Genomic DNA, 27,848 nt, shown 5'->3' on the forward strand with positions numbered 1-27,848 from the left:
GGATTCTGAAGGGTTCCTGACATCCTTCTCCCTCCCTCCCTTCCCTTCTATTCTCTGGTTGGCATACCACAGTCACAGCCCAACCTAGATGCCTCTGGTTGGAGAAACGGACTGGGGGGCGGGGGGCCCAGACCCAGTGACCCCAACAAAGATGATGCCTCCTCCCTCGGTCCAACCTTCCCCCTCCCCAAGTCATCCTTCTAAGAGACCCTCGCTTGCTGGCACCTGGACCTCAGGATATGGCCCAAGACCTCAAGGAGCCAGTGATTGACATAGATAGGCTCCGCCCCCTCCAGTGCGGCGGCTAAAGGGAATCAGCCTCCGCTCACGGCTGACACCCCAGGCCAGACGCAGCTCTCGGTAGGTATCTCCGCAGACTGCGATGAACCGGAGCTGCCGCAGGGGGGAGCCACCGGCCCCTCCGCGGCCTCATCGGTTTCTCCTGTCTCCCCCACAACATCCTCATCGTCTGCACGCGCCCCCGCCCTGCCTGCTGCAGCCATAAATCTCAATTTACGAGGGCGGCTCTGGTGGGGGAGGGAGGCAGCGCTGCTAATGACGGCTCCTCAGCCGGATTTTTCATGTTGCACAGTCATAAATTTTTAAGAACAGCATGGGCAGCACGTTAGCGAGTTATCGAGGCTGCCTCCATGCTGGCTGCCTAGCTCCAAGAAAACAGAGACTGAGCGGGATAGAGGAGGCGTTTGGGTCAGGGGTGAGGCTGGGTCAAGCAGGCAGGCTAGCCTGAGCCTTCTCACAGCGTGGGTAATGCTGCCAGAGCAGCCCCTAGTTAGGACAAGCACATGGGGTGGAATCAGGCATACGGGCACCCAGGCCCTGGCGTTGGGAGCTGCTGATGGATACCACTGCTCCATGACTTGACACCGTGATGTACGGAGAGCCTGGAGACATATGGATTTTCAAAGTGGCCACTTTGAATAGAATTAAAGCCCCCAGCCATGTGCACTGTGAGGTCTTTGCCCTGGCAGAGCTACATTTGGCTCATAAACAAGGTCCCTTTTAGGATTGCTCTCAAGATTGGGGGTCCCTGGAGTCACTAAGGGAGATTCCTGGGGGAAATCCCTCCATAGAAGGGGCAGATCTATGGACCTGCCAGGAGCCTGGAGCCATGCTGACCTCATTCTGATTATACCCATCATTTCAGGTTTTGTGGTCCTGGGTAAGTCATTCACCTTCCAGGGCCTCTGTTTCTTCCTCTTTAAAGTAGGATTGATGATGGTTCCTACCTGTGAGGCTTACCATGAAAGTATTGTACCACCCTGACTATGAGTTAGCTCGTTTATCTATATAAATCTCTGGGAAACTTTTGAGGGGAGTGTCTGGGGAAAGATCTTTGTGGGAGATGGTGAGCATTCACTTTTGTGCAGTGATTCATTCAGAAGGTGTTTGCTGGGGTCTTCTGGGTGCCCAGTCTGGTGCTGAGTTTTCAGAGATGAGGCCACTTCCTTCCTGGGAGGTGATGTGAGCATGGTGGCTGAGGCCAGTCAGTGTTCCCAGCCCTGGCCTGCCACACCTAAGCTTCCGGGCATTCAGAGGCCCGCACTGGCCGCCTCAGTCCTCCAGACCAAATGCTCACCTGAATCTCCTGATCTGTGCAGTTGAAGGCTTATAGTCTTGACCACTTGTCCAGTGCCACGGGCACAAAGGGCAAGCGGTTCAGACACTGCTCAAGTCAGCAGAGGTGGTGTGAGCGTGTGCTTGTATCCAGGTGTTGGGAGGACTCGGTGCTAGTCTCCTGCGACAAATGCTGGTCACTTAGGGAGAGGCGCATACCCAGGCTGGGCCTTGTTGATGTAGGGGCCCCTTCTGAAGCCTCTCTCCTCATGCCCCCTGTACCGCAGCACACAGCGCCCTCCCTCATTCTCTGGAAACTGCCATGCCTTCATTCACCTCAGGGCTTTCCCACCTGGCTTTATTTTCCTTGGGAGCCCCCATTCCCACCCTTAGCCTAATTCAGTCTGCTCGGACACGACTGAGCGAATTCACTTTCACTTTTCACTTCCATGCATTGGAGAAGGAAATGGCAACCCACTCCAGTGTTCTTGCCTAGAGAATCCCAGGGACGGGGGAGCCTGGTGGGCTGTTGTCTATGGGGTCGCACAGAGTCGGACACGACTGAAGCGACTTTGCAGCAGCATCCTTCGGAGCCCAGCTCAGTTTGCTGTTCAACGAAGAGTCCTTGACTCCTAGCCTCGGTCAAGTCCCCTCCCCTGCATACTCGACCTTTGGAGCGTGCAGTCATAGTCCTCGTTAAGAAGTTGTTAAATGCCCCCTTCTCCCCCTCCCCCGCACTAGATGGAAAGTTCCCTGAGGGCAGGAATTTATGTCTCTTTTGTTCAGCTTGTGTCCCCAAAGCATAACATAGTGTCTGATTCCTGTGGGTAGATAGTGGATAAAATGTGTTGTTTTGAATTGAGTTAAACTGTGCTGAGACAGCTCAGGCCCACCCCTGGGTGCCAGGGCAGGGGGAGGGGGCTAGGGAAGTGCCTGGAGCTGAGGTGGTTCCCATTAGTCCTCATGATTAATTCACAGCCACACTGTGATGGAGTGGGCTTGTCCCCAGTCAGCGCCTCCGCTGGGGCCCACCTGTTAGCGACAAACAAACAAAGGGGATAAATAATGCATTGGGAGCTGAGCCAGGCAAGGCGGCGGTATTGAAATTAATAGGGATTAGCTGAGCAGCTTGAGGATGAAATATTTACCAGGTGGGACTGGGCTTAGGGAGGGCAGCCCCCCCTCCCAGAGTCCCCAGGCTTAGTCAGGCCCTTCTCCAGGGCATCACTGGCAGGGACTGTGGAGCCCCAACACTGCTCCTTCTGCCCCTAGAAGTCTTGATTCAGGACGGGCTGGCCAGGTCAATGAGAGCTCAGGTCCCAATCTGTCTCCTGGCACAGGAGATCTTGGGGAAATAAAGATACTCGAATGAGTGGAGGTGGGGAAGGAGCTGAAGCTGCCAGCACATGGGAACCTGGGGCAGGATTGGGGCTGGGGCCTGTCTGGGCTGCAGGCGGCAGGTATCAGGGCTAGAGTAGGCTCATGTGATCTTGTCCCCCCATCCTTCCCTCTTACTTTTCCTCCAGTCCTTCCTTTCCTCCACTTATTACGTATTTACTGAGGGCTTCTGTGGAGATAACAGGAGTGCCCTCAAGGGATTTGTGGTCCAGCAGGGGGTGACAGAGGCAGTCACATGGAGGAACAGTGGGTGCTGTGGGAACACACAGAAGGGGTTCCTAATGTCAACATGGGGGTGCAGGCCAGGACCTCAGGAAACCGCAGCAAACTTCTGTCCCTCAGGATGGCTGAGCAGTGGAAGAGCTTCCCAGGCAGAAGGAAGGGCATGTGGAAAAGCCAAGAGGGAGAAGAGGCTGAATTCCACAGTCCGGCAGGAGTGTGGGAAAGATGAGGCCCGAGAGGGACCCTGGGTAGATCCCTGGAACTGAGTGTCGGAGTTTGGATACTGTCCTTAGAGCAGTGAGGCTTTGTTGGAAGTGGTGGTGGTGGTGGGTGTCTGTTGTTTGAATTATGAACTCTTAAACTTTTTACTTGGAACTGGTTTTCTGTTGGCAGAAGCTTTTCTTACCCAGCTTTCCCTAGTGTTAGCCTCTTGCCCAGTCACAGTGCAACCATCAGCACCAGGCCGTTAGCATCGGTCCCTTACTGCTTACTAAACAAAAGGCCTTATTTCAGTTTCACGACATTTCCACTGATGTCCTTTCTGTTCCAGGAGCATTGAAGGGGTTTAAGAGGGAGTGAAATGACCAGATTTGTGGCTTAGAAGGACACCATGGAGGAGGAGGTGGACAGGGGGCAGTGATGTCACCTGGTCGAGAGAGGTTGACGCCTGGACCGAGAGAATAGTAGTAGGTGTGCAGGTTGAGAAACTATTAGAAGATAGGTGGTAAGTAAAGCTTAGGGGCAGGTACGTTTGCTGAGGGAGAGTGCAGAGAGTCAAAAGGGAAGAAGGCCAGTGACCGCGGTAAGGAGGAAAGGCAGCGTGGACGGGGGTGCTGGAGGAGGGGAGGGGAGAAAGGGTGGTGTCACTGAAACCCAGAGAAGAGTCTCAAGGCCTGAGTCAGCCCACCGAAGCTATATCACAGAGAAAGGGGTTACTCACAATGTAAGACCCCTGAAAAGCAGTCAGGGTAGACTCCAGAAGCCAGGTAGAGTTGGGGAGAGGGTGGGCTTCAGAAGTAACCTCAGGACAGTTCCTCTCCTGTATCAAGATGAAAGGCAAAGACCGGCCCAGGTGCAGGGGGCTGGCTTCTGTGTTTCCTGTGAAGCAGGGGACAAGATTGCGTGGGTGAGGCAGTCAGGGGTGATGTTGGGGGTAGGGGTTAGAGAGTTGTAGAAAGTAGAGAAAACGTGAAATTGTCACTAAGGAAAAAAAGAGCGTGCACACTGATCAGGCACATAGAAAATGGGGTGGCGTTTATACACCCAGGTGAGGTTGATGACTGATTTTATGAGTCACATGAACCTGTAAGGTTACTATTTTCTCTAGTCACACTCAGCCCAGATGTAAGCTGAAAGAAGGCAGAGTTTGGTTTTTCCAGGCGAGGGTGAGAGGAGGAAAAGGGAGCAAGAGAGTTGAAACTACGGGCAAGAAAGGACTGAGATGATGGACTGTGGAATCCAGGCTCCAAAATGGGATGTATCAGTTACGTTGCCTGGACCAAAACTACTTGGTATGTACCCAATAGCCATTGACCTTCTTCCTCATTAAATAGAGCCCCTGGATAATTAGGGGCAACATGGTGTACCCAGGTAAATGCTACTTTTTTTTAAGTTTCTCACGCAACTAGATGTTTGTATCTCTGAGTTCTGGCTAGTGAGATAAAGAGAAAAGTGTGTGGGACTGAACACACTGAACACACTTGTCCCTTTCAGGAGCAATACTGAAAGGGAAATGACTAAGCTGGAAAGTACGTTAGTCTTGCTTTTTTCCTTCTTCCTCTTTCCTAAAATGTGGATGTGATGGTTGGAGCATCAGCAGCCATTTTGGACCATGAGATAATCTAGGAATTGGAAGTGACATTGCTAAGAAGGGCAGGGGAGAAAGAAGAAACCATGAGTGAGTCTGTTGACTTTGTGTTGCTGTGGGACTTTAAAAATTCTACTTAAATTGCACGTCACATACATTAAAATCCTTTCTCAGTAAAGTTGTATTTTCTTCCCTCTGTTTTCTCCTGGGTTCCCATCTAAGCTTGACTTTTTTTAGCCTTTATGGTAACATGGCCTGTATCCTGAGATATAGCAGGAAAACAGTTTGAGCAAATATTTTAAGAGAACAGGGGTTACCAATTCCCTAGCCTCAAATAGTGCCCTTGCTGCCCTTGCCTCCCCTGATTTATTTTCTCACTCTCTTTCCTGCTTTTACATTCTGTATCAGTTACTATGCTTTTGGCTATAAGAAAAAGAAAACCCAGTTTAAATCTTAAACAATAAGAGGGTTTATTACGTCACCAGAGAGGTAAGGTTATCGTAGGGTTGGTTCATTTAGCATCTCAGCAGTGTCATCAAGGACCCAGGTGTTTTTTTTTTTTTTTTTCCATTTTTTTCATTTTTCTGTTCTTTTATCTTCAGCATGTTCTTCACAGACTAACTGCCCTCAAGGCTGGGAGATGGCTTCTTTGGTCCCGGACATGATGTACAGACATGAAAACATCCAGCCAGAATATAAAGGACTATTTCCCCCGCATGCTTCTCTTCTTAAGAGTCAATAAATTTTCCTTGAAGGTCTTTCAGCAAACTTACCATCATATCCCAGTAGCAAGAATGCTTGGCCGCTCCTAAACCCATGACTGGCAAGGGGTTAGGATCCCCACAAATGGCTCAGACCCTGGGGGTTCCCCCTGGGTCAGTGAAGGCAGTGGGTCAGCGGGCTCCATTAGCTCTGCAGAGAGGGAGTGGCTGTTGGATAACCAGTCAACAGTGAACAGAGGAGAAAGGTGGAGACCAGGAGGGGGATGTACCTGGAGAGATGAGGGATCGAAATGGTTTTGAGGTTCCAGTGAGGGGAAAGAAAAAGTGTATTACTGTCAGTAACTAGGGATGTATGAATTTAGTATTTCAAAGGAAGAACAGTGGAGGAGGTTAACAAGGTGCAGGGTGTGACTGTGGAAATGGGTGAAAATAAGACGTAATGGAGATGGTTGTTCCTGCCGACGGCAAACACTAAGAAGCTGGCAGCAAGGTTCTCAAACGACAGGATGCAGAGGCCGTGACAGGCAGGGCTCCCGGGAGGGAGGTGGCCATGGTCTTTGTTGATAGTGCATGCTCACAGGACAGACCTCAGATAGGCTGCTGGCCGTGGGTCTGGGGCATGCAGACAAGCCTAACCTCTCTGTATCCTGGGTGTCCATTTTGGAAAGAATCTGCCCTCATTGGTCAGGCCATTCTGGAAGGAGGTGAAGCCCCATCACCTTCCCAGTGGAGCCACTCCAGGGCCCCCAGAAGACAGTTCCACAGGAGACCCCTAGGGACAGGCCAAGGTGGGAGCTTGGTTGGGGCAGAAGAGGCTGCCAGGCATGGTGGGTGTGCTCCGCAGTTCTTAGTGGCCACTTCTTCCCTGCTCCCCTCCAAGCCAGATCCTCTTCACTTGGCCTTAGGTTATCAAGCACTTTTAGCCCTGGCGTCCAGAGCCAAGAGGAAGGTGAGGCTTCCTGGCCCCTCTACCCCAGTGGGGTCTTGGCCGGGGACGAGTAGGGGGAGGCGGGCACCCGTTGTAATGGCCAGAGCAGCCGCCCTGTTACTACGGTGTATTTCACTTTTAATTCTGACATATAATGTAATGATCTTTTTTAAGGCCCGATGATATTATCTGCCTGACTAGATTATTGAGTCTTCATCATCTCCAGATAAATTTATGGCCAGGACGAGGCTCAGGATTTATCATCAGTCAATAGAGCTCGATACTCTAACAAGGCGTGTAATAAGATATACATATTTAATGATCCAAGGGGAGGAGCGCTAATGGGAGCCCAGAGTGACTGGTCCATGGGGCTGGGGCCCTGCCCTGGGGCTGCGGTAGCTGGAGGGGCATGGATGTAGTCTCTGCCCCGTGGTCCCCAACTCAGGACTGCCTCAGTCTCCTCCTGTCAAGACCCTGAGGGAGAGAAAGACAAGGAAAGGATGAGGCGACAGGGATAGTGTCAGAGCTGAGCCCGGAGGGTGTACACACGCCCCAGTGGGAACTCCTCTCCCTGCTTCCAGGCCTTGGAGGGCTTTGGGGTGTCCTTAGACCTGCATGCCTGGGCCCCTGAGCATTAGGGCGGGCCCACACAGGGAGGGAGTGCCGGGGCTGCGTGCCCAGTCCGCGCTGATGGTGACGGATGGTTTTTCATTACAGCCTCTCAGGTCCTGCCCGCGCCCTGTGTGGAAATTCTATTTATTCCCTAATTTGTAAAAATTCCCTCTTTATCTGATCCCAATCAGGGCGGGGTAATTGGCTCTCTGGGGCAGCGGCTGGGGTCCTTGATGAAGAGCTATGTGGATGTACCCGGCCCGGCCCCCGCCCGGCCCGCCACCAGGGCCCACAATTAATAATGATTTGCAAATGGCAGACAAGCAATAACACAGAAAGATGTGGCGTCCGCGCTGCCTCTTCATTTCCTCCCCTCGCAGATATAAATGGCCACAGAACAAAAACCCAGCACTATAAATTCTGGAATTAGTTATTCACCGGGATAAATGGGGCCTGGAGCCACCCGCCCCTCTCTCCCGCCACCCTTCTTGCCTACTTTGCCCAGTCCGGGTCTGTCCCCAGGTGTGTTCCTGAGCCTGGCCCCTGACTCAGTCCCCCAGCTTCCTCCTAGACCGCCCTCTACCATGCCAGCTCCCCTTCCTGTGTGGCCTAGAATCGGGAGAGGACACTTGGGTCCGCAGCGTCCTCAGCTTCCACCTGTTTTCATTGACCTCTCTGGCTGCCCGATGGGGCTCCTGTCCCCGTACTGCACTGGGGTTTGAATGGAGTTGACGTGTCCTGCCAGGCCTGGGAGCCTGGACCCAGGTTAGTCTTGGGTGTGTTTGGCATTTGGGACCTGTCCAGTCATCTGCCTGGCCAAGTCTGAGTCAGGCTCCTGGTGGCCACATGTCAGTGGCCTATAAGTGATTCTCTGCTTACTGGTCAGGGTGTCTTGCGCTGTTGGCACAGGCATTTCCAGGCACTGTGCCCTCTCGGCCAGGCGCATCCTCTCCCCGCCCCCCAAGTGGCTGCGAGCTGGCGGGTAATGGGCGTGTAATGGCCTCATTTCCATGCCCGGCCTCCAGGAGCGGCGGTAAGTGTTTGATTGCCTTAATTTCCAAACACATCATTATCCCAGCTTTACCAGCTTAATAAACACTTTATGAGGATTTTTTTAAAAACATCTTCGGTCTGCATACTTCTCTGAAGTGATAAACTCTAATTAAGTCTAATATTTAAAAATATGGTAATGGTGAGTTGTTTGAATAAGTGGACTGCATTTCTGTAATTTCATTATTACGTAAAACACGCTAATTATTTGGAGCGCGCTTATTACGGAGAGAGAAATCGCCTGCTAATCAAGATGAAATTGCCTTTTCCCCTTATTGTGGAACCACCGTCATCCTTCACCATCAGCCCTGTGGCACCTCCAGGCACCTCGGTGGGGTGGAGGGGGGTTGTGCGGGGGGCGGGGGGCGGCTGGAAGAAGGGGTCACTTTGGAGTTGAGGCTAAGAGGGCCCTGTCTGGGGGGAGGGGAGGGAGCTGCAGGAGCCCTGCTGGTGGGGAGAAGGGAATCTGTGTCTGGGGTGGGGCGTTTCCGGAGGGCCAAGGTCACCCTGTCTGTGGGTCCAGGGGACTGTATGGGCTGCGTCTGGGACAAGGAATGGGAGTTGGGGGATAGCAGAGTATTTCTGTTGGAATAACAATATTATCATTGGATACTATTGGAATAACACTACCAATACTACTACTAATAACTAACCCAGCCACTGTTTTAAGCACTTCACAAATAAAAACTCATTTCATCTTTTTAACAACCCTTTGAGGGAAGTAGTTGCTATAATTATTATTATTCCCATTTTAGAGAAGAATCTGAAACACAGGTTAAATAAAGTACAGTAATCTGCTCGTGTTCACACAGTTGTCCAGTGATGGAGTTTGGATTCGAATCCAGAATCTAGGGATACACAGGGGCCCTCTGCTGGCTTAGTCCTGATTCCCTGCCTTGGCCTCCTGTCTTCTGAGCTCCCATTTGCTGCTGTGCCCTGAACTGCGCCCAGCCATAGCTTGAGATGCTGCCCCCAGCACTGAGTAGCCGATTTAGCAATAAAAACATAGGATGCCAGTTAAATTAGGGTTTCAGATAAACAGCGAATAACTTCTTAGAGTAAGTGTGTTCCACGTGGGGCTGGGAGCGAATTTGCTCTGGCAGTCCCTCTGACCCTTTGTGCTCAGGCATGCTGCGGCCAAGACATCCTAGCAGAAGGAGGCGGAGACGGGATGAGGTTCTAGAATGTTGACGTGCGCCAGGTTCTTGCCATCTTCCTTGTCATGGTTCCTGCTTCTCGCACTGTTCTCTCGTGGTCATCTCGTGGGTCCCTGCTTTGTGTGCTCCAGCCCCATTCCTCGCTGGCTCCAGGAGATCACTATACAGTGTGTTGCCATGCTGAGCATTTTAGGCAGGGGACCTCAGGTTGTGTCTGAGGTCCTTTAGGCCTCACAGCCTCCTCAGGTCAGCAGCTTGTCACCGTTCTGCTCCAGGTGTCCTCTCAGGATGATTTGCCTCTTTGGTCATTTCACGTTCGTTCTCTTTCCTGGTCTGACAGATCCACGTATGGAAATTGTATATATTTACAGTGATGGGGGATCATTCAAAAGTGTGGGGCAGGTGTGGACAGTTCAGTCAGTGGTGACAAGACAGCTGGCTATCCACTAGGGGAAAAAGCAAATTAGATCTTCTACTCACCACATACAAAAATAAATTCCAGGCAGACTAAAAAGTCAAAGTTTTTATAAACAGAGTATTAGATGAAAATATATGATAGTTCATTAGGTCTTGCTCATTCTATTTCCTGAAAATCTCTTGCCTCCATCCTCTTCTCCACATGACCATTATCTCTCCACTTTCATCTCCACCATCACTGGCCTGTTCTGGGCCAGTATTTCTGACCTGGACCAGAAATACATAGTACAGTCTGCTAGCTGGCATCTCTGCCTTCTGGGTTAACCCCTCCAGTCCTCAAAAGATAATTCTGAAACTCAGATTGGAGCCTATCATGCTCCTCAAACATGTGTATTCACCATCATTCCCAGAATGAAGAAATTAAAGCTCCTTAGTTTGGCATCTGGGGCTCTGCAGGAGTTCCTCTGGCCAGCCAGTGCTGACCTCGCCACTCCCCTGTCTCCTCTACATCACCTCCACCCACCATCTGCTCATCTTAAATTTGGGGGAACACTCCACATTTCCCATATGAAAGTGTGCCTGTGCTGTTCACTATGCTGAGAACACCTCCCCGCCTTGCTGGCTAGCCTCCTCTGCATTTTTTATTTACTCCTCCCAGGAATCCTCTCCTGATCCTTTGTGCCTGCTTTTCTCACAGCATCGTTCACGCTGCACCACTTGTAGCTGCAGTCTCTGAAGCTCCTCGAGGGCAGGGAGCTGCAGGGTCTGCAGGCTGTGGCCCAGCATGGGCCTGTGCACCTGGCACCCAGGAGGTGTCAGTGTATTTGCTGAATGAGTGAGTGTATGAATAGATGGCCCTCCAAGAGCTTCCTGGGGCCCCTTCCCTCCTGAGGGTGGCCTGGCCTAGGCTCCGCATCCTGTCCTCTTTCAGGTCCCAGACAAGGGCACCAGCTGGAGCGTGTCAGCCGCAGGGAGCTGCCCTGTGTAAATTCTCACAGGCTGTCCTGAGCGGTCTGAGCCGCCCTCCACTAGCAGCTACCTTGCCAAGCAGGTGTTTGACTACCCTTGGGCCCAGCCAGCAAGCTCATCCTGTTAAGTGCTGACCCCACTCACCTTTGCGGGATGTAGGCAACTAGCCCCCACCCCCATTACAGCCTTGGCAATATAAAAACATTAAGAATTAATGCCAACATTAAAAATATTAATGCCCCCCAAAAGATGAGGGCAGTCTTGTCAAAAGTTGATGATCCTGTAGGAACATAAAAACAGGTTAGTCTTCTAGAATTTGGAGGTGAGGAAGACCTACTCTTAGAGGCCTCTGCTGTAGGCACAAGGCTTCCTGCTCTTGACCCCCCAGAACAGCCTCAGGCTGTTCCCAGTTGCTCAGTGATGGGCCACAAGATGGGACTGCTGACCCAGGGCTTCAAGCCGAGGACTTCCTGGGAGGCCATGTTGTTATCAGGCTCACCGGGAGCTCTATCTGACTTACTATTAAAAGCCCAGATTTGTGTCTGTGCTGATCAGTGGAGTACTGACTCTTAGGTCAGCTTCCAGGGGTGGAAGCCCAAAACTGCAGTAGTACTGACCTGCTGAATGAGCCCAGTCTGGGTCTCTCTTCATTATGATAGACCAGCTGCAACAAGTTAGACTCTGGAACCCCTGGTGGATGAAGTCAGTAGTCAGAGTTTGTGCCATGAGTGATAAGTGGTTTTTCCAAGTGTGCTGGCCCCTATGTCACCTATGCCACAGATTGTACAGTACACACCTTCTCACCACTGGACCATCCTGAAAACTAGCATCCTTACCTACCCGTCAAGAAGAGAGGAGATATTCCAAACATAAAGCATGTGCAGGCATGTGGTGGTTTCACTCGCTCATTCCTCACATAACACTCAGGTAGCACCTCTTATCATAACCCCGGTGAACCTGAAGTTTGGGGAAACTTGGCAGTTGCCGCAGGGCAACAGCCAACGGGCGAAGTTAAGACTAGAAACAGGTCTATCTGACTCCAAAACCTACTTTGTCATTTTCAGAAAACAGTAAGTGGCCCCTTGAGGCTGGAATCCGGGGGTTGAGGGTAGAGAGTGGCAGGGGTGAGACCAGAGATAGCAGGGATCCGGTTTTGCAGGATCCCTTTAACCTTGAAGTCGTAATGAGTGTGCAGACTTGAGGGCAGGGAAGCCACTGAAGAGATTTAAGGAGAAAAGAACGTGATCAGATTTGTGTGAAAAAGATCACTTTGGCTGTGAGAGAATGGATTAAAAGGGGGAGAAAGAGAAGCTGCTGTTGGAAGAGCAGATGCTGGGCTCTGGACTGGGAGGTGGTGCCAGAGTGAAGGGAAGAAGAGGAGACAGGACGACGACAAAGCCTTCAGTTCATGCTTGATTGGACTGGGGGAGAAGGCAGGATGCCAGGCTTGAATCGGGCTTCTTCTGGGACATTGTGGGGTGCCATTCACTGTGGTGGAGAACACGGGAGAGTGAAGGAGTGGGGGGGGGAGGAAACGAGCTCACTGCTGGCCGTTTTGAGTTTGTGTGTGAATCTAGGAGGAGATGTCCCTGGGGTATCTGCATCTGTGGTCTGGAGCTCAGGAGGCAGTTTCCAGAAGTAGCTGGAGCTCAGGATGTGGATGAACCCCTCCAGGGTGTAGAGTGAGGAGAGGTCAGGGCTGAGACTAGGGTGCGTGGACCTTCACCCAGCCCCAGACCAGGCACAGGTGGGAGGTCAGCGCTCGCCCACTGGATGGCTGGTGGCCTGGGGGGAGGGGCTGGGCACCTTCACTTGGGCCAGGGGAGGCAGATTGAGCGATTTGTCCAGCAACGAGGGAGGAGCCAGATGAAGTCAATAGAAAACTAATTTTCTTTTCTGCTGGAAGAAATGAGGTGTGTGGCCGCTGGGTAATTGCAGATAACGAGGGGACTTATTCTTAATATGCACAGTGGCCGTGGTCCCCAGAGTGTCAGAGACAGGAAGGACTGGAGGTGCCCTGACAAGGCCAGATTTACTTGGGAAGAAAATCATCCTATCAAACAGTACCATCACAGCTCCTCGACCCTGTCGTTAAGGCCCTTCTGTCCTGCTCCCACACCCACCCCTCCTGCACAGCCGTTCCTGCCCCATTCCCCTTCGACTGCCTGGCTCCTCCTGTCGCAGCCCCCTCCCTCCACCCTCTACCCCCACAGCCTAGGCGTACACTAAGGGAGACAAATGACGGGGCGGCAGCTGAGCGGGGTGCGTGTCCGGCCCATAAACCGCAAGGATGGGTCACGTCTGGAGTTGCCATGGCCGCCACTACCCACCCATCTGTCTTCGCACTGTTCTGCCTCAGACCAGCCTTCACGGCTTCCCAAATGCCTGGGGTCTCATGTCTGTGCCCACATCCACCCCAGCTGGCTACCTTCATTTTGAGCTCTGAGAAACAGGACTATGTGTGACTTGTCTGCTCCGTGCAGGGTCTGCAGAGCTGGGGTCCAGCTGATGGCATGAGGCTTGGTGACCGGACTTGCCCCGCTCCCACAGGCATCCTCGCTCTGGCTGGTCCCCTTTCCTAGTCTAAGATCCTGGCAAGGAGAGGCTAGGAGCTCACTGGAAGGGGTTGGTCCTTGACCTATGCAGGGCCTCCTGACCTCACCTTGACCTTACCACCCCCCACACCTGATTATGACATCGATGTACAATACTTCTGCAGTCCTAGCATCGATCTGGTAAGGGCTGTGGCAGCTGAGGGCCCGGTTGTGGTATAGGAGCCACCTATGGGATGTGCGAGGGGGGTGGTGAAGGGAGTCCTGGTCCATGACCATGACACTGAGGTACCTGTGCCTGTGGCTACCTGTGTCTGGGGTCTGGGATGGCTTTCACCATGGAGTTTCTCATAGGAATCAATACCGAAGACTGCTGCCAGCATCTGGCAGGCGCAGATGTCTTTAATCTGAGATACTGCCAGAGTGAGGGTCTGAAGCCTGCCTGGGAAGGAGAGCAAGCTTGGGCTGAGCTCCACGGGCATGTCTGGTAGAAGGCTGCTGGCCAGGGCATGAGAGGACCACAGACCTGGCCTTTCTCTTCTGGCTGGGGCTGCACAGAACCAGGCACCCAGGCAGCTGCTGCTGGAGCATGTGAGCCTGGGGCCCCAACTGGAAGTGCCAAGGCTTGTGCCTTGTCACCAGTGATTATGTCCTGAGCCACATCTCCCACACACACGGAAGTGCCGGCAAAGTCACCCTGGCCGTGGGTGTGATGAATGGCCGCACAGTAATGAAATGGAGACATCAAGGCGGGTGGCGGGAAGACGGAGTGTGGCGGACGGGCCGTCCCCACGCGGCGGCAACAAGAAGGATCGCCCAGCGGCCGGGGGCCGTCAAGGGAGAAATTACACATTTACTCTGCCTTTTTCTTACTGCGACGGCGCCCATACATCACCACTGGGGCCGGGCGGGACATGCCGGCCAATTTCCAGCATGAATTATGGGACTGAGAGGCCCTGAGACCAGGCTTCCTGCCGACCCAACCTGAAGCTGGAGATGCTGCCACCTGGGTATAGGACCCCCCTGGTTTAGAGCCTTTGGCTCCTGAATCTGATCCTTCTTCCGACACCCGTTTAGGAGCACTTGTGGGCCCACAGGGGAAGGATCTGGGGCCCACCTAACTGTCTCCTCTCCCTCCTTTTAGATGACTGCAAGAACATTGCCAACATCATGAAGACACTCGCGTATCGAGGCTTCATCTTCAAGCAGACGTCAAAGCCGTTCTGACTGGCCGAGGATGGGATGGGGCAGGACAGGGTAGCTGCTTGGCCCAGCCCAGAACCTTCCTCTCCCTCACCAGAGGGGCAAAGGGAGAGTGGCACAGCTCTGCATCCAGAGTGTCCCCCAGCCCGCCCTGTGGGCTTCTGCCCTGGGTAAGGCCTGGCTACTTGGCCCCTCTGGAACAGACACTTTGTGCCCCCTACCCCCACCTCTCAACCTCAGCCCAGTATCAGCCCCTCCCACTGTGGGCCTGGGCTGGGGGACCTCCTCCTCACCGCCTCCTCCCAATACACAGGCTTCTGCTGGGGCCACCAAGCCCCCCTGTGCCCCCTCCCATCTGTAGTGCATGGTGTGTGGTGCCCCCAGGGCTCCAGGACAGATCAGGCCCCACCTTGTGTCTGCCCCCGTCCCTGCTGTGAACGTGCCACTGAATAAAGTCGGGGAAATGAGGCCCTGGGTGTGTGTGTGTGGACCAGGTGGTGCCAGGCTGCCCTGTGCTCAAGGCCACCAGTAAGTAGAGATGGCATCAGTGGAGCACCTGAGACTCTTTCTGAATACGCACAGGGCTGCGGGGACTGTCTGAGCACGAGGCTGTGTTAGAAGGCAGCTGGGATGTATAGTCGTTGCTATGTACAAACCAAACCAAGTGTAGAACGACGCGTGTTCCCGGATACAGGAGTTGGGGGAGCCGGTCAGTGGTTAAAGGGCTGCCAAGGGCCTCAGCGTAGGCAAGCCCCAGTGCCACCCCTCCTGGCCACCCTCCCAGCCAGGGGCATCAGAAGCGGTGAGAAGGAAAAGGAGGCAGCCCAGTCCATCTCAGCAGCTCTATTTACACAGCAGCGTCCCACACCCCGTGGGGCCTCTCATGGCTTCTTGGCTTTCTTCACAGAAGAGGAGCTGGAGGCCGATTCTCGCCGCTTCCTCTGAGGAGACACAAGGTGCCGAGATCAATGGCTGGACTCGGGCTTGGTGCACGTGTTTCCTGCTCTGAGTCAGGAAGGTGACGCCCACTGGCCACCCACTCATTCTGAGAACCCCTCAGAGCGATGATCCCGTTTCGTGCGCTAGAGGGGGTGGGGCCCGTGCATGCACGTGCGTGTGCTCACTAGCAGGGCCAGCTGGAGCTCTCCTGGTCAGTCCAGCCTCTTACCGAATTGGGCGTGAGGGGTGCGCCCACCACATCGATGATGGCGTCCTTGCTGGGGTCAGAGCCAAGACCGGGTTCAGACACCGCTGGCTCAGCTGGGGCGGGGGCCGGGCCCGACGCCGGGGTGGTGGGGCCGCCCAGCACGCCAGCCCGGGCCAGCGCCTCGTGCCGGTGCCGCAGCATCTGCAGTTCATACTCGCAGTTGGCGCAGGCCTGCTTGAGCTCGTAGAGCAGCACCAGGTCACTCCGCAGCTCATTGAACATGTGCACCAGCTCCTCCGTGGGCGTTGGGCTCAGCTCTGTGGGCGGGCAGGAGGCACGGTGGTGGGAGGCCAGCAGCAAGAACTGCCCCCTACCGCCTGGCCTTCATCCACAACCTCGCCTGGGGGGGGGAGGTGGGGGAGGGCGGAGGCCCCTTCTGGTGGGAAGGTCCATCCTGAGGGGCCCAGCCTCCACACTCACCCACACCCAGCTCCAGCAGCATCTGTTCCAGGGCCTTGATCTTCTTCTGTCCCACAGAGCTGGGCAGCTTCATCTGCAATGACCCAGGCAGCTCAGCTCAAGCGGGACCCTCTCCCGACAAGTGGTTTAGAATGAAGGGGACAAAAGGAATTGGGTCGGGGTGGGGAGGGCTAGAAGAGAAGTTAACCCCTAGAGGCAGCTCTGGGTCACAGAAGGAAACAACCAGTGAGTAGAACAGGCTGAAAACTGAGCTCAGCCTGGCGTCCCCTTGAGATCCTGGTGTGTCCGCCTCCACCTGCTCCAGGCCCCTGGCCCACAGCGCTCAGGCTATAAAGCTGAGGCCCAGACACAGAGAAGAAGGTGATTCACGTACCCGCTGGCTCCGCAGCGTGACGCCCGCAGACTTGAAGTCTGGGAACTTGATACCTGCCGTCTCAGGAACAGCCTGGGGAAGAGCAGTTATGGAGACCAGGGTGTCACTGGGAGAGGGCCCAGTGTTAGTCCCAGCCCCCCACCCTAAGCTGGGCTGGCTTAGTCTCCACACCGGCTTCTCAGCCTCCTTTTTCTGGGGCAGCTTCTTCTTGGGGGCCTTGCGTTCCGTGCGCCGCTGCTCGGCAGTGGTGTCTGCCGCTGTGATCAGCTTCTGCAGGTCCTGGCTGCGCTTCTCCCGCTCCTTCTTCCGGGCCTCGATCTTGCGCAGCTCCTGCAGCAAGTACTCCTCCTCCGCCACCTGGGAAAGAGAGACGCTGAGAGGAGCGTGAAACTCAAGCGGCAGCGACAGAGAGAGGGAGACGGGGGTGGGGGTGGGGGTGCTGGGCTGTCTGTGAGGGACTCTGAGCAGCAGGGGGTCGTGAGCGCTATAGCAGGGAGGGTGGCTAGTGAAGGGTGGGATTGGATGGGGTCGGAGCGGGGGCAGTAGGGGAGCCGAGGGCGTGGAGGGTGGAGGCGGTGGTTGGGGGTCTCAGGGCTTGGAGAAGAGTCTGTGGGACTCGGGGCTGACCTGCTCTGGGGTCCGGTTATAGAGACGCTCCAGCTGTTCCTTCCGCCGTCGCTCGTGCCCAGCATCAAATACTGGTATCTTGAGGTCTGTGCCTGGCACGGCCCGCACGTTGGCAAGCTTGGCACAGATGTGGTAGTACCGCTCCTTCAAGTCCTCCACAGAACGCTTCTAAGGACGACATGGAGAGAGAGACAAACGCTCAGAGGTGTGTGAAATGGCAGGCATGAAGCTAGCGGCCTGCCGGGCCCGAGGGTTGGGCACACATGCAAATAACAAGGCACCAGCTCACCTTGAACTGCTGGTGGTCATACCGGTCATGGATAACGACAAAACGTAGATCAAAGCGGCGGCTGAGGTCAAAGAGGTGGTCGGTCTCTGCCTTTGTCCAAGCGTCGTCGTGAAGGTAGAGCTGGTACTCCTGCTCTGAGTACACGGGCACCTGCACTGTCTACAGGCGGGCGGGAGGGGATGGGCACGCCCGGTCACGGCACGTCGCACAGGCTGCAGCCCCGTGACCACAGTCCCTCCTGTTCATTGCCCATGCCTGCGCTGGACAAAAGCAGATCCTCTGCCTGGGACCCTGCACAGGACCCCTGGAAATGATGTTTCCAGAGCAAGGAAAGAAACTGACGGCTTGACCAAAGGCCCTGGCAGGCTCCAGGACTGTCGCCCACCTCTGGATCCACTCCAGGAGACCAACTGCACAAAACACACGCTCCTGACCCCATGGTTAAGGTGAGGGGCCCACGGGTAAGCGTGTCTGTGGAGTCCAAGGTTGTCAACTTGGAGTAGGGCAGACGGCTAAGTTCAGAGAAAGGTCCAGGAGCCCCTAGCAGGGAACACTTGTCTGAAGCACTCCTGCCACCCAGTGGTGACAGGGAGACTTGCAGCTCCCCAAGCTGGCCAAGGTTTCATCTCTATAGAAAAGGCACCTGAATCCTACCCCCCACATAAACCCCCATCCCAACCCCCATGCCCTGTCCTCCAGACCTCCCTCAGGGAAACAGCACCACTATGGGCTGGGTCTGTCAGTCAGAGACCCCAGGAAGGAGACAGTGCTAGGCGGGACCAGGGAAGTTTCTCCATCAAACGACACTGGCTCTCAAAACCCTCATGTCCCGCAGCCTCTTGGACATTTCCTACTGGAGGTCCTCCATACATCTCAATGAGTGTGTTCAGGTGGTGCATGTTAACCAGGTTCACTGGGGTGACCATTTCACAGTATATACAGATACGGGATCATTACCTTCTAAACTGAAGCTAATATATATATATAACAGTTATACCTCAATAAAAAATTCAGTATGTTCAGTACTGAGCTCACTGTGCTCCCTCAAACTTCTATCTCCTCCAGTTCAGATCTCAATGTTGGCATCACCCAAGCAAGAACCCTAGGAGGCATCTTTAATTCCTACCTTTACCCTTGAACCCCTGCTGCTGCTAAGCTGCTTCAGTTGTGTCCGACTCTGTGCGACCCCAGAGACGGCTCCTCTTTCCCAAATCTGTGTCTTTTACCTCCCAATTCTCCACTGCCATGCCCGTGTCCAGACCATCACTACCCCCTTGCCTGGATAGAGATACAGCCTCCCCACTGGTCTCTCTGCCTCCATTTAATCCTCTTCGGGCAATTCTCCATCTGCAGCCAAGATGTGACCTCTCTGACACTGCTCAAGGGCAGCCTTTAGACCAGTGCTGCTGCAAACCTGGTCTACAGTAAGTACAGAAACGAGAGTAAGCATTTAGAAAGCTTTACAACAATCTTATAGCATCATCTGCTGCTAAATAATTGAGAAGAAACATGGACTGATATTTTATCTTTTCTTACAATTTTACTATCTTTAGTAGTCTCTGATGAATTGGGAAATGTTTTAAAATGTCCTTTATCACAGATAATTTGAAAAGCACTGTTCTAGAATATATAACTGATGTTACCCAACCATCCCTTATGAAACCCCTCAAAGGCTCCCTGATACTTTGAAAGTGCCTTCTAGATAATCTTTAAACTTGCCAAGAGCAAGGGTTGTCTGGATCACTTCCTACCTTCTAGGCTCAGCACAGGACCTGCACACTGTAGGTATCAATGAATATTTATTGAATCAATCAGTGAACACATGGTAAGTGACCTGGCCTCCCTCTGCAACCACTGTCCTTCATGGACCCTAAGTTCCAGCTGAGAGACTAGCAGTTACTGGAATATACCAGGCTCTCCCCCTCAGCCTTTGTTGTTCTTGCCCCAAATGCCTTCTCACTTCCACATTCCTTCTACCTAGATAACTTCTCATCCTTTGGATCTCTCTGCAGTTGGTTAAGTACCCCTCCTATGCATTTTAATTCCATTTAACTAAAAAAAAAAATACTCAGGAACAGTGTAGCTGGTCCTGTTCTCAAGAAGCTCATGGTCAGGGAGTTCCCTGGTGGTCCAAAGGCTAGGAGTTGGCACTTTGACTGCTGGGGCCCAGGCTTGAATCCTGGTTGGGGAAGTAAGATCCCACAAGCCACATGGCGCAGCCAATAAAAATAAAAAGAAGTTCACAGTCAAGCAAGAGAGATCAGCAAATATTTATTAATATCGTGGGCCTGCTAGACCTATGCTAGGGACACAGTGCTGAGTAAGATGGGCCTTACCTTCTCAGAGCTCACAGTCCAGCTGCAAAACTAATTTAGTACAGTGAGGCAAAACTGATGACAAAGGTATGCCTAGGGTGTAATGAGTGACACCTGATTCAGCCTGGGACAAGGGTTGACAGGGAAGAGATAAATGAGGTCTGGTTCAGCCTTAAGGTTAAGTATAATAGAAGTGAACTGGTGAGGGAATGCAGTGGAGAGAATCCTAAGCAGGGGGACCACGTAAACAGTGATGAGAGAGAAATGGCCTGAAGCATCAGGACACATTAGGGGAACAAGAAAAGGGCAAGACAGGGAAAGGCCTAAGAGAGCCTGGAGAGTCAGCAGAGGGGAGCTGCTGCAGGCCTATCCGCCCGCTAAGGAGTCTGGAATTCATCCTGTAGGTGATGGGAGCCAGAAAGTTAGTTTTAAAGAGAGGAGTGAGATCATGATTCTCTTCTACATAGACCACCCTGGCAACAGTGAAGACAGAGGGGGTGAAATATGAACTTAGGAGACCACCTGGCAGGTTTAAGAAATAATCCAGGTAGGAAGTGAAGAGGCCTGAAATAAAGCAGCAGAAGGTAAAGAAAAGGGCACACACTTGAGAGGCTTTAAATATCCCAGGTTGTGACAACTGGCCGTAAGAGGTGAGGGAAGATGCTGTCACAGGTAACTCTTGTGTTGCTGGCTTGAGCTGGGGAGCCACAGACTGAAAGCACGACCCCAGGAATGAGCAGCGTTGGCGGGAAGATGCTTAGTTTCCTTTACTGTGGCTTCATTCTCCACCCATAGCCACCACAAGCTTTCTAAAACTCAAATGTGATCCTGACACCATTCTACTTAAAACCTACTAGTGGCTCCCCAAAGACAGCGCAAAGCCCATTCCTGAGCCTGGCTGCCCAGCCCTGCCTGACCCAGCCCTGCTAGCCTCTCAGGCCTCTTCTCCCTTGTTCCGTCCTGGACTTCAGGCTTCGTCAACAGGGAAATGCCCACAGCATCCCATACACATGACTGATTTTTCATTTATGTCTTTGCTCACGATGACTCCTCTGCCTGAACAAGTCACTGTACTCTTTCCTACTATTACCTGGTGACATCCTTCAAGAGTCAATTCAATACCTAATGACCCAGAATCCTGTGCCTGGGCAGATACCTGGAGAAAACTCTAATTTCAAAGACACATGCACCCCTATGCTCACAGCAGCACTATTCACAACAACCAAGACGTGGAAGCAACCTGAATGCCCACTGACAGTGAACGGATAAAGAAAACCGGTATATATACACAAGGGAATACTGCTCAGCCATAAAAAAGAATGAAATGATGCCATTTGCAGCAACATAGATGCAACTAGAGAAGTCAGACAGAGAAAGACAAGTATCATATGATATCACTTATATGTGCAATCCAAATATGATACACATGAACTTGTTCACAAAACAGAAACAGACTCACATACACAGGAAACACATTTATGGTTCCCAAATGGGGATGGGGGAGGGATAAATTAGGAAACTGGAGATTAGCAGATACAAACTACTATATACAAAACAGATAAAAAAGGTCCTATTGCATAACACAGGGAACTATATTCAATTAACTTGTTATAACCTAAAACGGAAAAGAATAAGAAAAATTTTATATTTATATATATGTGTGTGTGTGTATGTATATGTATACACACACATATATAGTTTAGTCGCTAAGTCATATCCAGTTCTTGCAACCCCATGGACTGTAGCCCACCAGGCTCCTCTGTGCATGGAATTTCTCAGGCAAGAATACTGGAATGGGTTGCCATTTCCTTCTCCAGGGGATCTTCCCAGGCCAGGGATCGAACTTACATCTCCTGCACTGGCACGTGGATTCTTTACCACTGAGCTACAAGGGAAGTCCTGGCATGGAGCAGTATTTACGAAATATAAAATGAACACTCTTTTGTCTTCACCTTGAATTGTCTCATCCAACCTTTCCTCCCCCACCTCAAACCTCTTACCTCTTGGATATCCCTTTTCAGTCTTACATCTCCAGCCTCTCCCTCCATTGGACCTGAAGGGCCTAAAGATGGTGGTGAGGTGGAGAAAATTTGGGGGTGTGGGGGAGAATGACGGGTCACACCTGGAGATGCTGAGTCTGAAAGGCCTGTGAGCCATTCGGGGGAACGTGTCCAGGTGCAAGCGGATGTACTAGCTGAGGGGAAAGAAGTCAGGACTTGGGAGTCCAGCTACAAGCCCCCTGGGCTTTCAGGCTCAAAGATTAGGCTGCTCTAAGCTGCAGGGACTGGGGTCCATATTGTGTAGTGGCTTAAACGATGGCCTAGGGAATCTTAGCCTAGCCCAGCTCTGTTTGTCCCTGGTTGGGTGAGTCTGGGTATGGCCCTGCTCCATCTGAGCCTCAGTCATCTAGAACAGAGAAAAATCAGCGTGGACTAGGGTGCTGGTACAGAGAATGAAGAACATAGGCAGATGTCATATATATAGAAACCATCAGCAGGACTCATGACGAGATGTATCACTGAGGTCTAGCTCAAATCCCAGCTTCTCAGAGAGGCCCTCCCTGACCACCCTACCTAAATTAGGCCTCCTCTACAAGTTCCCTCTTTATCTCATTTCATATCCTGGTTTCATTGATCAGTCCTATCTGAAAGAATCCAACTTATTTGTTTCCACGTTTGTCGTACGTCTTCCCTACTTTCTTTGTTCTGTTGTTGATTGAAATAATATGAGTGCTAAAGGAGGACTAGTTAAGGATGAGTCCCAAATTTCTGGTTTGGGTTACTGGGTGGATGGTGGTGTCATTCACTGATGTGGGGAACAGGTTTACGGGTGGGGAGCAGAGGGAAGATGGTAAGTTCTGCTAACGGAAATCCACTTGATCTGAAGTACCTGTGGAGCCTTTAGGGAGAGAGGTAAGCAAATGACTGGATATATGGGAACTGCTGCTCTGGACTGGAGATATTAAGTTGGGGTTAGTGGCAGAGAGAGGGTAACTGAGGTCATGGTGTAAATGAGGCACACTAGGGAGAAAGTAGAGAGTGAGCAGAGTAGAGCACCTAGGACATTGCTCTGAAGAACAGCAACAATTGAAAGGCCAAGGCAGCTCACCAAAAATCAGAGCAGGGCTAGGAGAGGACTGGACCCCACGGGCAGAGAAGACCCTGCAGGCATGTGTCCCAAGGACTGAGTGGGCAAACATGGTCGAGACCTGGTCTGAGAGTGCCTCTGGAGCCAACCAGGAGACTGGAGAGCTCAGGCATGTGGCTCAGAGCAGGTAGGCACAACCCTGGCCTATGTCCCCATGGTGGTGGCTCACCTTATTGAACCTGGCGAAGGGGTAGTCCTTGCCCTCCTCTGCTGCCCTTCGCCAGTGGAAGAACATGGCTCCATCCTTGCGGGCTGGGTTGGTGAATGGCATCCACTTCCAGGGCCGTACCTTCTTAGAGCCCAACTTGGCCTTCACTGTGCGGTAGCCTTGGCCAGTGTCACTGGGTAGCAGTGGGGGCGCGTCCCTGGGAGCAGGTTTAAGGAGGTGAGAAATTACAGAGTCAGAAGGTGTGGAGAGAGCCTTTGGATCCAGGCTGCTGATCTACCCTAGAGCAAGGAAGTCATGGCCTGGAGTGAGACAGCCACGCTCCTGCATCCTAGTGGGCAAGCAAGAGCCCTGAGTGAGGAGGAAACTGGCTGGGAAAATCAGGAGTTAGGGACAGGCAGGTTGGTCAGGAGCCTAAGCCTGGGGCCCTGGGGTTCTAATACTTGCTTCTTGTCAGAGTAGAGCAGTGCATAGACCTCCCGGTGCATGCCCTCGGGCCTCTTGAAGGTCAGTGTCTCCGAGGACTTCTTGGACTTTTTCTGGGGAGGGAAACCACAGGAGAGGAACCACAGCCTAAACTCCCTTTCCTGAAAATTCTTTAGCCCAGCTCAATCCCTGAACAAACCAGCACCTACAGGTAGAGCGACACACTTTCACACTGTGACACGTCATGACACACTACGAAGGCACAGAAACCCACTCCAGGGGCGCCTGGGTACGAGTGGGTCATTCCCCACCACACCGCTAACCTCAGAGCCCGACCTGGCAGAGGAGAAGACATTTCTCCCTTATCTCAGCATGGTCACCCCGACTTGATGCCCCTCCCCCAAATATCCCACACAAGTGTCACTCTCCAGGTCCTCTCCTATACGCGTCACACTTTCTTGGTCCCCACACTTTCCACGGGTGTCCCCCTCCTCCGTCCCACCTCACCACGGTGACACATGCTCTCCATGCCGTTGTGTCATATCTTTTACCGCCCGTCTCACTCCAGTGTGGCACCCCATCTCTCCTCGAGCCCTCTTCTGTGTCACTCCTCACCACTTCACTCCCGCTACCCAACTCCCAGGCACCACTGCTACCTTGTCCGGATTGATAATGTCCTTCTTGCTGATGGTCCCAGAGGCTGCATCTCCCTCTGGACCCCCGAGTTCTAGAATGTCCCGGACATCCGCGCCTGTAGCCATCGCGCCCAAAGGATGGGGGAGCGCCCCGAGGTCAAGGGTCAGTGCCTGAAGAGGGACCAGGCTCAGATCAGGAGGCGGAGCCACTTCAGCCCCAAGTGGGGGCGGGGTGAGGAGGCGGGCCGCGAGAACGAGACTGGCCCAGGGTTAGGTCGGGATTCCACCAGTGTCCCGCCACCTGAGTCTCCCTAACGGCCCCAGGTGTCTCCTAAGTCTCAGCGCCTCCACACCCAAGCTTCCCGGCTGCGGCCCAGCAGCTCCACTATCTCCTGAAAGTAGCGGACAGAAACTTCCGGTCGTGCGCGTTAGAAACGTGGCCGACTGGAACGCTTCCGGTCTGTGCTAAGCGCAAAGCAAGCCGGCTGGCAACCCAGTATGAAAATTACTGACCGCGCAGAGCCTGTCACCCACCTTGCCTCCCAGGAGCTCGCCGGTTTCTTGGACTGCCTGGGGTTCTGGCATTTTCCCTCGGCGTTGGCATTTCCCTCTGCGTTGCGCCATCGCGCAATGAAAAGAGAGTGCACAGCTTTGTGACCTTGGGAGTCGCTTAATTCCTCTGCACTCGTTTCTTCAAAGTGGAAACTGTAATGGTACCTGCGTAAACGAAGTGCCAATAATCCATGTAAAACATTAACACGGTGCCTTTTTCCATTAAACGAATTAGTGGTGTTAATTGCCTTTGTTCATTAAGTGCTAAGTACGTACCAGACACTGTGCTGAGCGTTGAAGAGATCAACCAGACAAGGCAGAGCTTGCCAGGGTGGCTGCCAAGATCGTGTGAGGTGTGGACCCTCACTTGCACCTCCTCTGATTGGGTTGTCTGTGGATCGGGATCCCGTGGGACTTTACTGGAGCCCAGCTTTCTGAAACTTCACTTGTCTGGGAGCTAGCTGCATTAGTGTGGGTTCCAAAGAAGTTCAAGAGCACAGCCCCGAGCAGGTAGCAACTGGAAGAAGTATCCCACAAGGGAAGAAACTTGCTGATCTTCTTGGAGAGAGAGAGAGAATCGAAGAACAGAAGGTCCTGAGGAAGGGCAAAGGGACAGGGGAAGCAGCTCCTAACTTCAGCCTCTGCAAAATAGCCTGCAGACATGGAAGACCCTGCGCATTGGGCATGGGAGATGGAGTGGAGCTTGTAAGGCAGGGGTCCCCAACCACCAGAATCTACTGCCTGATGATCTGAGTTGGACCTGATGTAATAATAATAGAAATAAAGTGCACAATACATGTAATGTGCTTGAAGCATCCAGAAACCACCCCCACCCCCAATCAGTGCAAAATTTGTCTTCCATGAAACAAGTCCCTGGTGCAGAAATGCTTGGGGACTGCTGTTGTAAGGTATTAAGGAGACCAGACCCCAAGCCAGGGTCTTGTCAAAACTCTAGGACGAGCAGATAGCCCACACAAGTGAGCTATCAATGTTGTATCCTGTTCTGACTTGCGTAGGGAGAGGGGTAGGGAAAAATTGCTGCTGCAGCCACAAACCTAGCTAGATCCCCAAAGTTTGGAGAACTGGGCCTAGAGATATAAACCTTGCCCTGCTTCTGAGGCCTAATTCCTGAGTGAATGCTCTGAGCTCTAATCAGTTTCCAGGGGAAGCCAGGGTCTTGCAACAGCAAATGCCCACAGGGTAAAGGAACAGTCCTTGGAGCCGGAAGTGGACAAAGCAGTGGGAAAGGGTCGTGCACCTCAGCCTCAAACACTTGATTCTGCTTGTAATCAGTGTTGCATGATTATTTGTTTAAGATATATCTCTCCTGATAGAATAATTCCTGTGAGGACAAGGATGTGGTATACCAATGTGTGTCCATGATAGGTGTTATTCTAGGCTTTGGGAATGCGCTGGGTGAATGAGATACAAATATTTCCCAACAGGGCTCATATCTAGCATATGAACAATAAAATAGATAGTGTAAGTTTCATAGGGACAAGAGCTATGAAAAACATTAAATAGGGTAATAGGATAGGGGACTAAATGTAGTGTGGTCAGGAAAAGTTTCTCAGGGAGCTGAAATCTGAGCTGAGGTTTAAATGATGAAATCAGCCACAAAATACCTGGGGAAGGAGTGTTGCAGACATGAGGAATAACAAATGCAAAGTGTTCCTTCCTAAAATGGAAGGAACACTGTATGTTGAAGGGACATAAAGAAAAGAGGCTGGTGTGGTGGTCGTTGGGTAAGGAGGGGAAGAATAGGAAGACTTAAGATCAGAGGTAGGCACTAGGGGCCACAGTTTGGGTTTTATCCTAAGAGGAATCATTTATCTTTCTGTCTTGGAAATGGCCAGGTTTCTTCCCTTTTCTTGGAATGCCGCCTTAGCTGCTGTCATTAGGAAATCCCTCAGAATGATTGGTCCAGAGCTTCTCATTCCTTGGGGAAACTGAGTCCAGGATTGGGGAAAAGGGAATGAGAGAGGGATGCCTCTCTCTTGACCCTTCTGGGAGCCACTGCCACACTTCCTGTATCACACTGCAGGTGACAGTGGATCTCTCTGCCAGGCCCGAGGGGAGCTTACTCTCTGGTGCCCACCCAGCTGACCCTCCCCAGAAACCCAGCATCACTTCTGAAGAGACTCTTGCAATGCAGTGTTCTATTGAGGGGCCTGGGAGAGGGATTTCAGGTTGGGGTGCTCTGGGGCTGCAGAGTCAACTTTAACAGAGTTTTCATTCAACCCTGAGAGCCATATGAAGCCGCTGAAGGGTATTGGGGGGGGGGTGCGTCATGGGGAGGAGAGTTGGGAAGAAGGTTGAAAACAGTCAGATTCATCTTTAAGAAAGATCACTGGTGGCTTGCTGGTGCAGGGAACTGGAGACAGGAGAACAAGGTGGGAAGCAGTGGTAGGGTCAACTGGAACTAGGAACTGATGGGATGTGGATGTAGGAGGCAGAATAAAAAGGGATCCTAGAGGCCCATCCCTCTTCAGCCTGTCTGTTGACAGCTCAGCTAGAAAATAGTAGACTGGCGCCCCCGAGGGTCTGGCCTGGCTCAGTCCTTCCTTCCCTCCTCTCTCTTCTCTCTCTCCCCTCCACCCCTCCCCCTCCTCCCCCTCCTCCCCCTCCTCCCCTCTCCTCACCAAGACCATGCACTCCATAAGTGTGGCAGTGGATTTTCTCATCTTCTGGGCTCTCCCAGCAAGCGGTCATGTGTCCTGTTTTCAGGGGCTTCTTAGAAACTGTGGGGAAGGGAAGATGGTGTGTGCGTGCTGTGATCAAGATCCGGAGCCACTCCATCTGCCCTGGTCTTGCTCAGGCGAATTACGAAGGACGTTTTCCAACTAATAGGACAAATTTCCCACGTTTTGAAATGGGCAAAGAACATGATTAGGAAATTCACACAAGTGCAACAGCCAATAACCATACAGATAAGCATTCCATCTTACTGGGATTCAAAGAGTTGAAGAACTGAGAGCTATCATGAGAAATCATTTTATGACTATCAAATAGCTAAAATTTGAACATAATTGTGATACCTATTTTTGACAAGGGTGTGGTTGAAATAGGTGCCATATTT

At 52.5% G+C, this 27,848-nt stretch overlaps 2 protein-coding genes across 6 annotated transcripts in view; one reads left to right on the forward strand and one right to left on the reverse strand.

Moving 5' to 3' along the window:
- ERI3 (ERI1 exoribonuclease family member 3) overlaps positions 1–15,080 on the forward strand; it is a 131,096-nt gene extending 116,016 nt beyond the window's left edge. For all 5 annotated transcript variants that reach the window (XM_070368190.1, XM_070368186.1, XM_005894176.3 and 2 more), the window contains one exon: positions 14,554–15,080. In XM_070368190.1, coding sequence (XP_070224291.1) covers positions 14,554–14,636 — 83 coding nt within the window. In that variant the 3' untranslated portion in view covers positions 14,637–15,080. The remainder of the gene's footprint in view (positions 1–14,553) is intronic.
- Positions 15,081–15,440: 360 nt separating this feature from the next.
- Positions 15,441–24,646, reverse strand: DMAP1 (DNA methyltransferase 1 associated protein 1). The gene is made up of 10 exons (XM_070368185.1): positions 24,239–24,646; positions 23,604–23,695; positions 23,160–23,355; positions 17,529–17,687; positions 17,240–17,407; positions 16,784–16,969; positions 16,613–16,684; positions 16,240–16,312; positions 15,781–16,076; positions 15,441–15,553 (listed from the first exon to the last, which is right to left on the reverse strand). Exons 1-10 carry the CDS (start codon positions 24,341–24,343, stop codon positions 15,494–15,496), a joined length of 1,407 nt encoding a protein of 468 aa, XP_070224286.1. The 5' UTR covers positions 24,344–24,646; the 3' UTR covers positions 15,441–15,493.
- Between the last annotated feature and the right edge of the window lie 3,202 nt (positions 24,647–27,848).

Source organism: Bos mutus, chromosome 3 (genome assembly GCF_027580195.1).
Source record: "Bos mutus isolate GX-2022 chromosome 3, NWIPB_WYAK_1.1, whole genome shotgun sequence".
Classification (NCBI taxonomy): domain Eukaryota; kingdom Metazoa; phylum Chordata; class Mammalia; order Artiodactyla; family Bovidae; genus Bos; species Bos mutus.

Coding starts and splice junctions, on each gene's coding strand:
- DMAP1 (XM_070368185.1), bottom strand. CDS start 24,343: ATGGCTACAGGCGCGGATGTCCGGGACATTCTAGAACTCGGGGGTCCA. Junction 17,688..23,159: donor CCTTCGCCAGGTTCAATAAG/GTGAGCCACCAC, acceptor GCCCGCCTGTAG/ACAGTGCAGGTGCCCGTGTA. Junction 17,408..17,528: donor ATGACCACCAGCAGTTCAAG/GTGAGCTGGTGC, acceptor TGTCGTCCTTAG/AAGCGTTCTGTGGAGGACTT.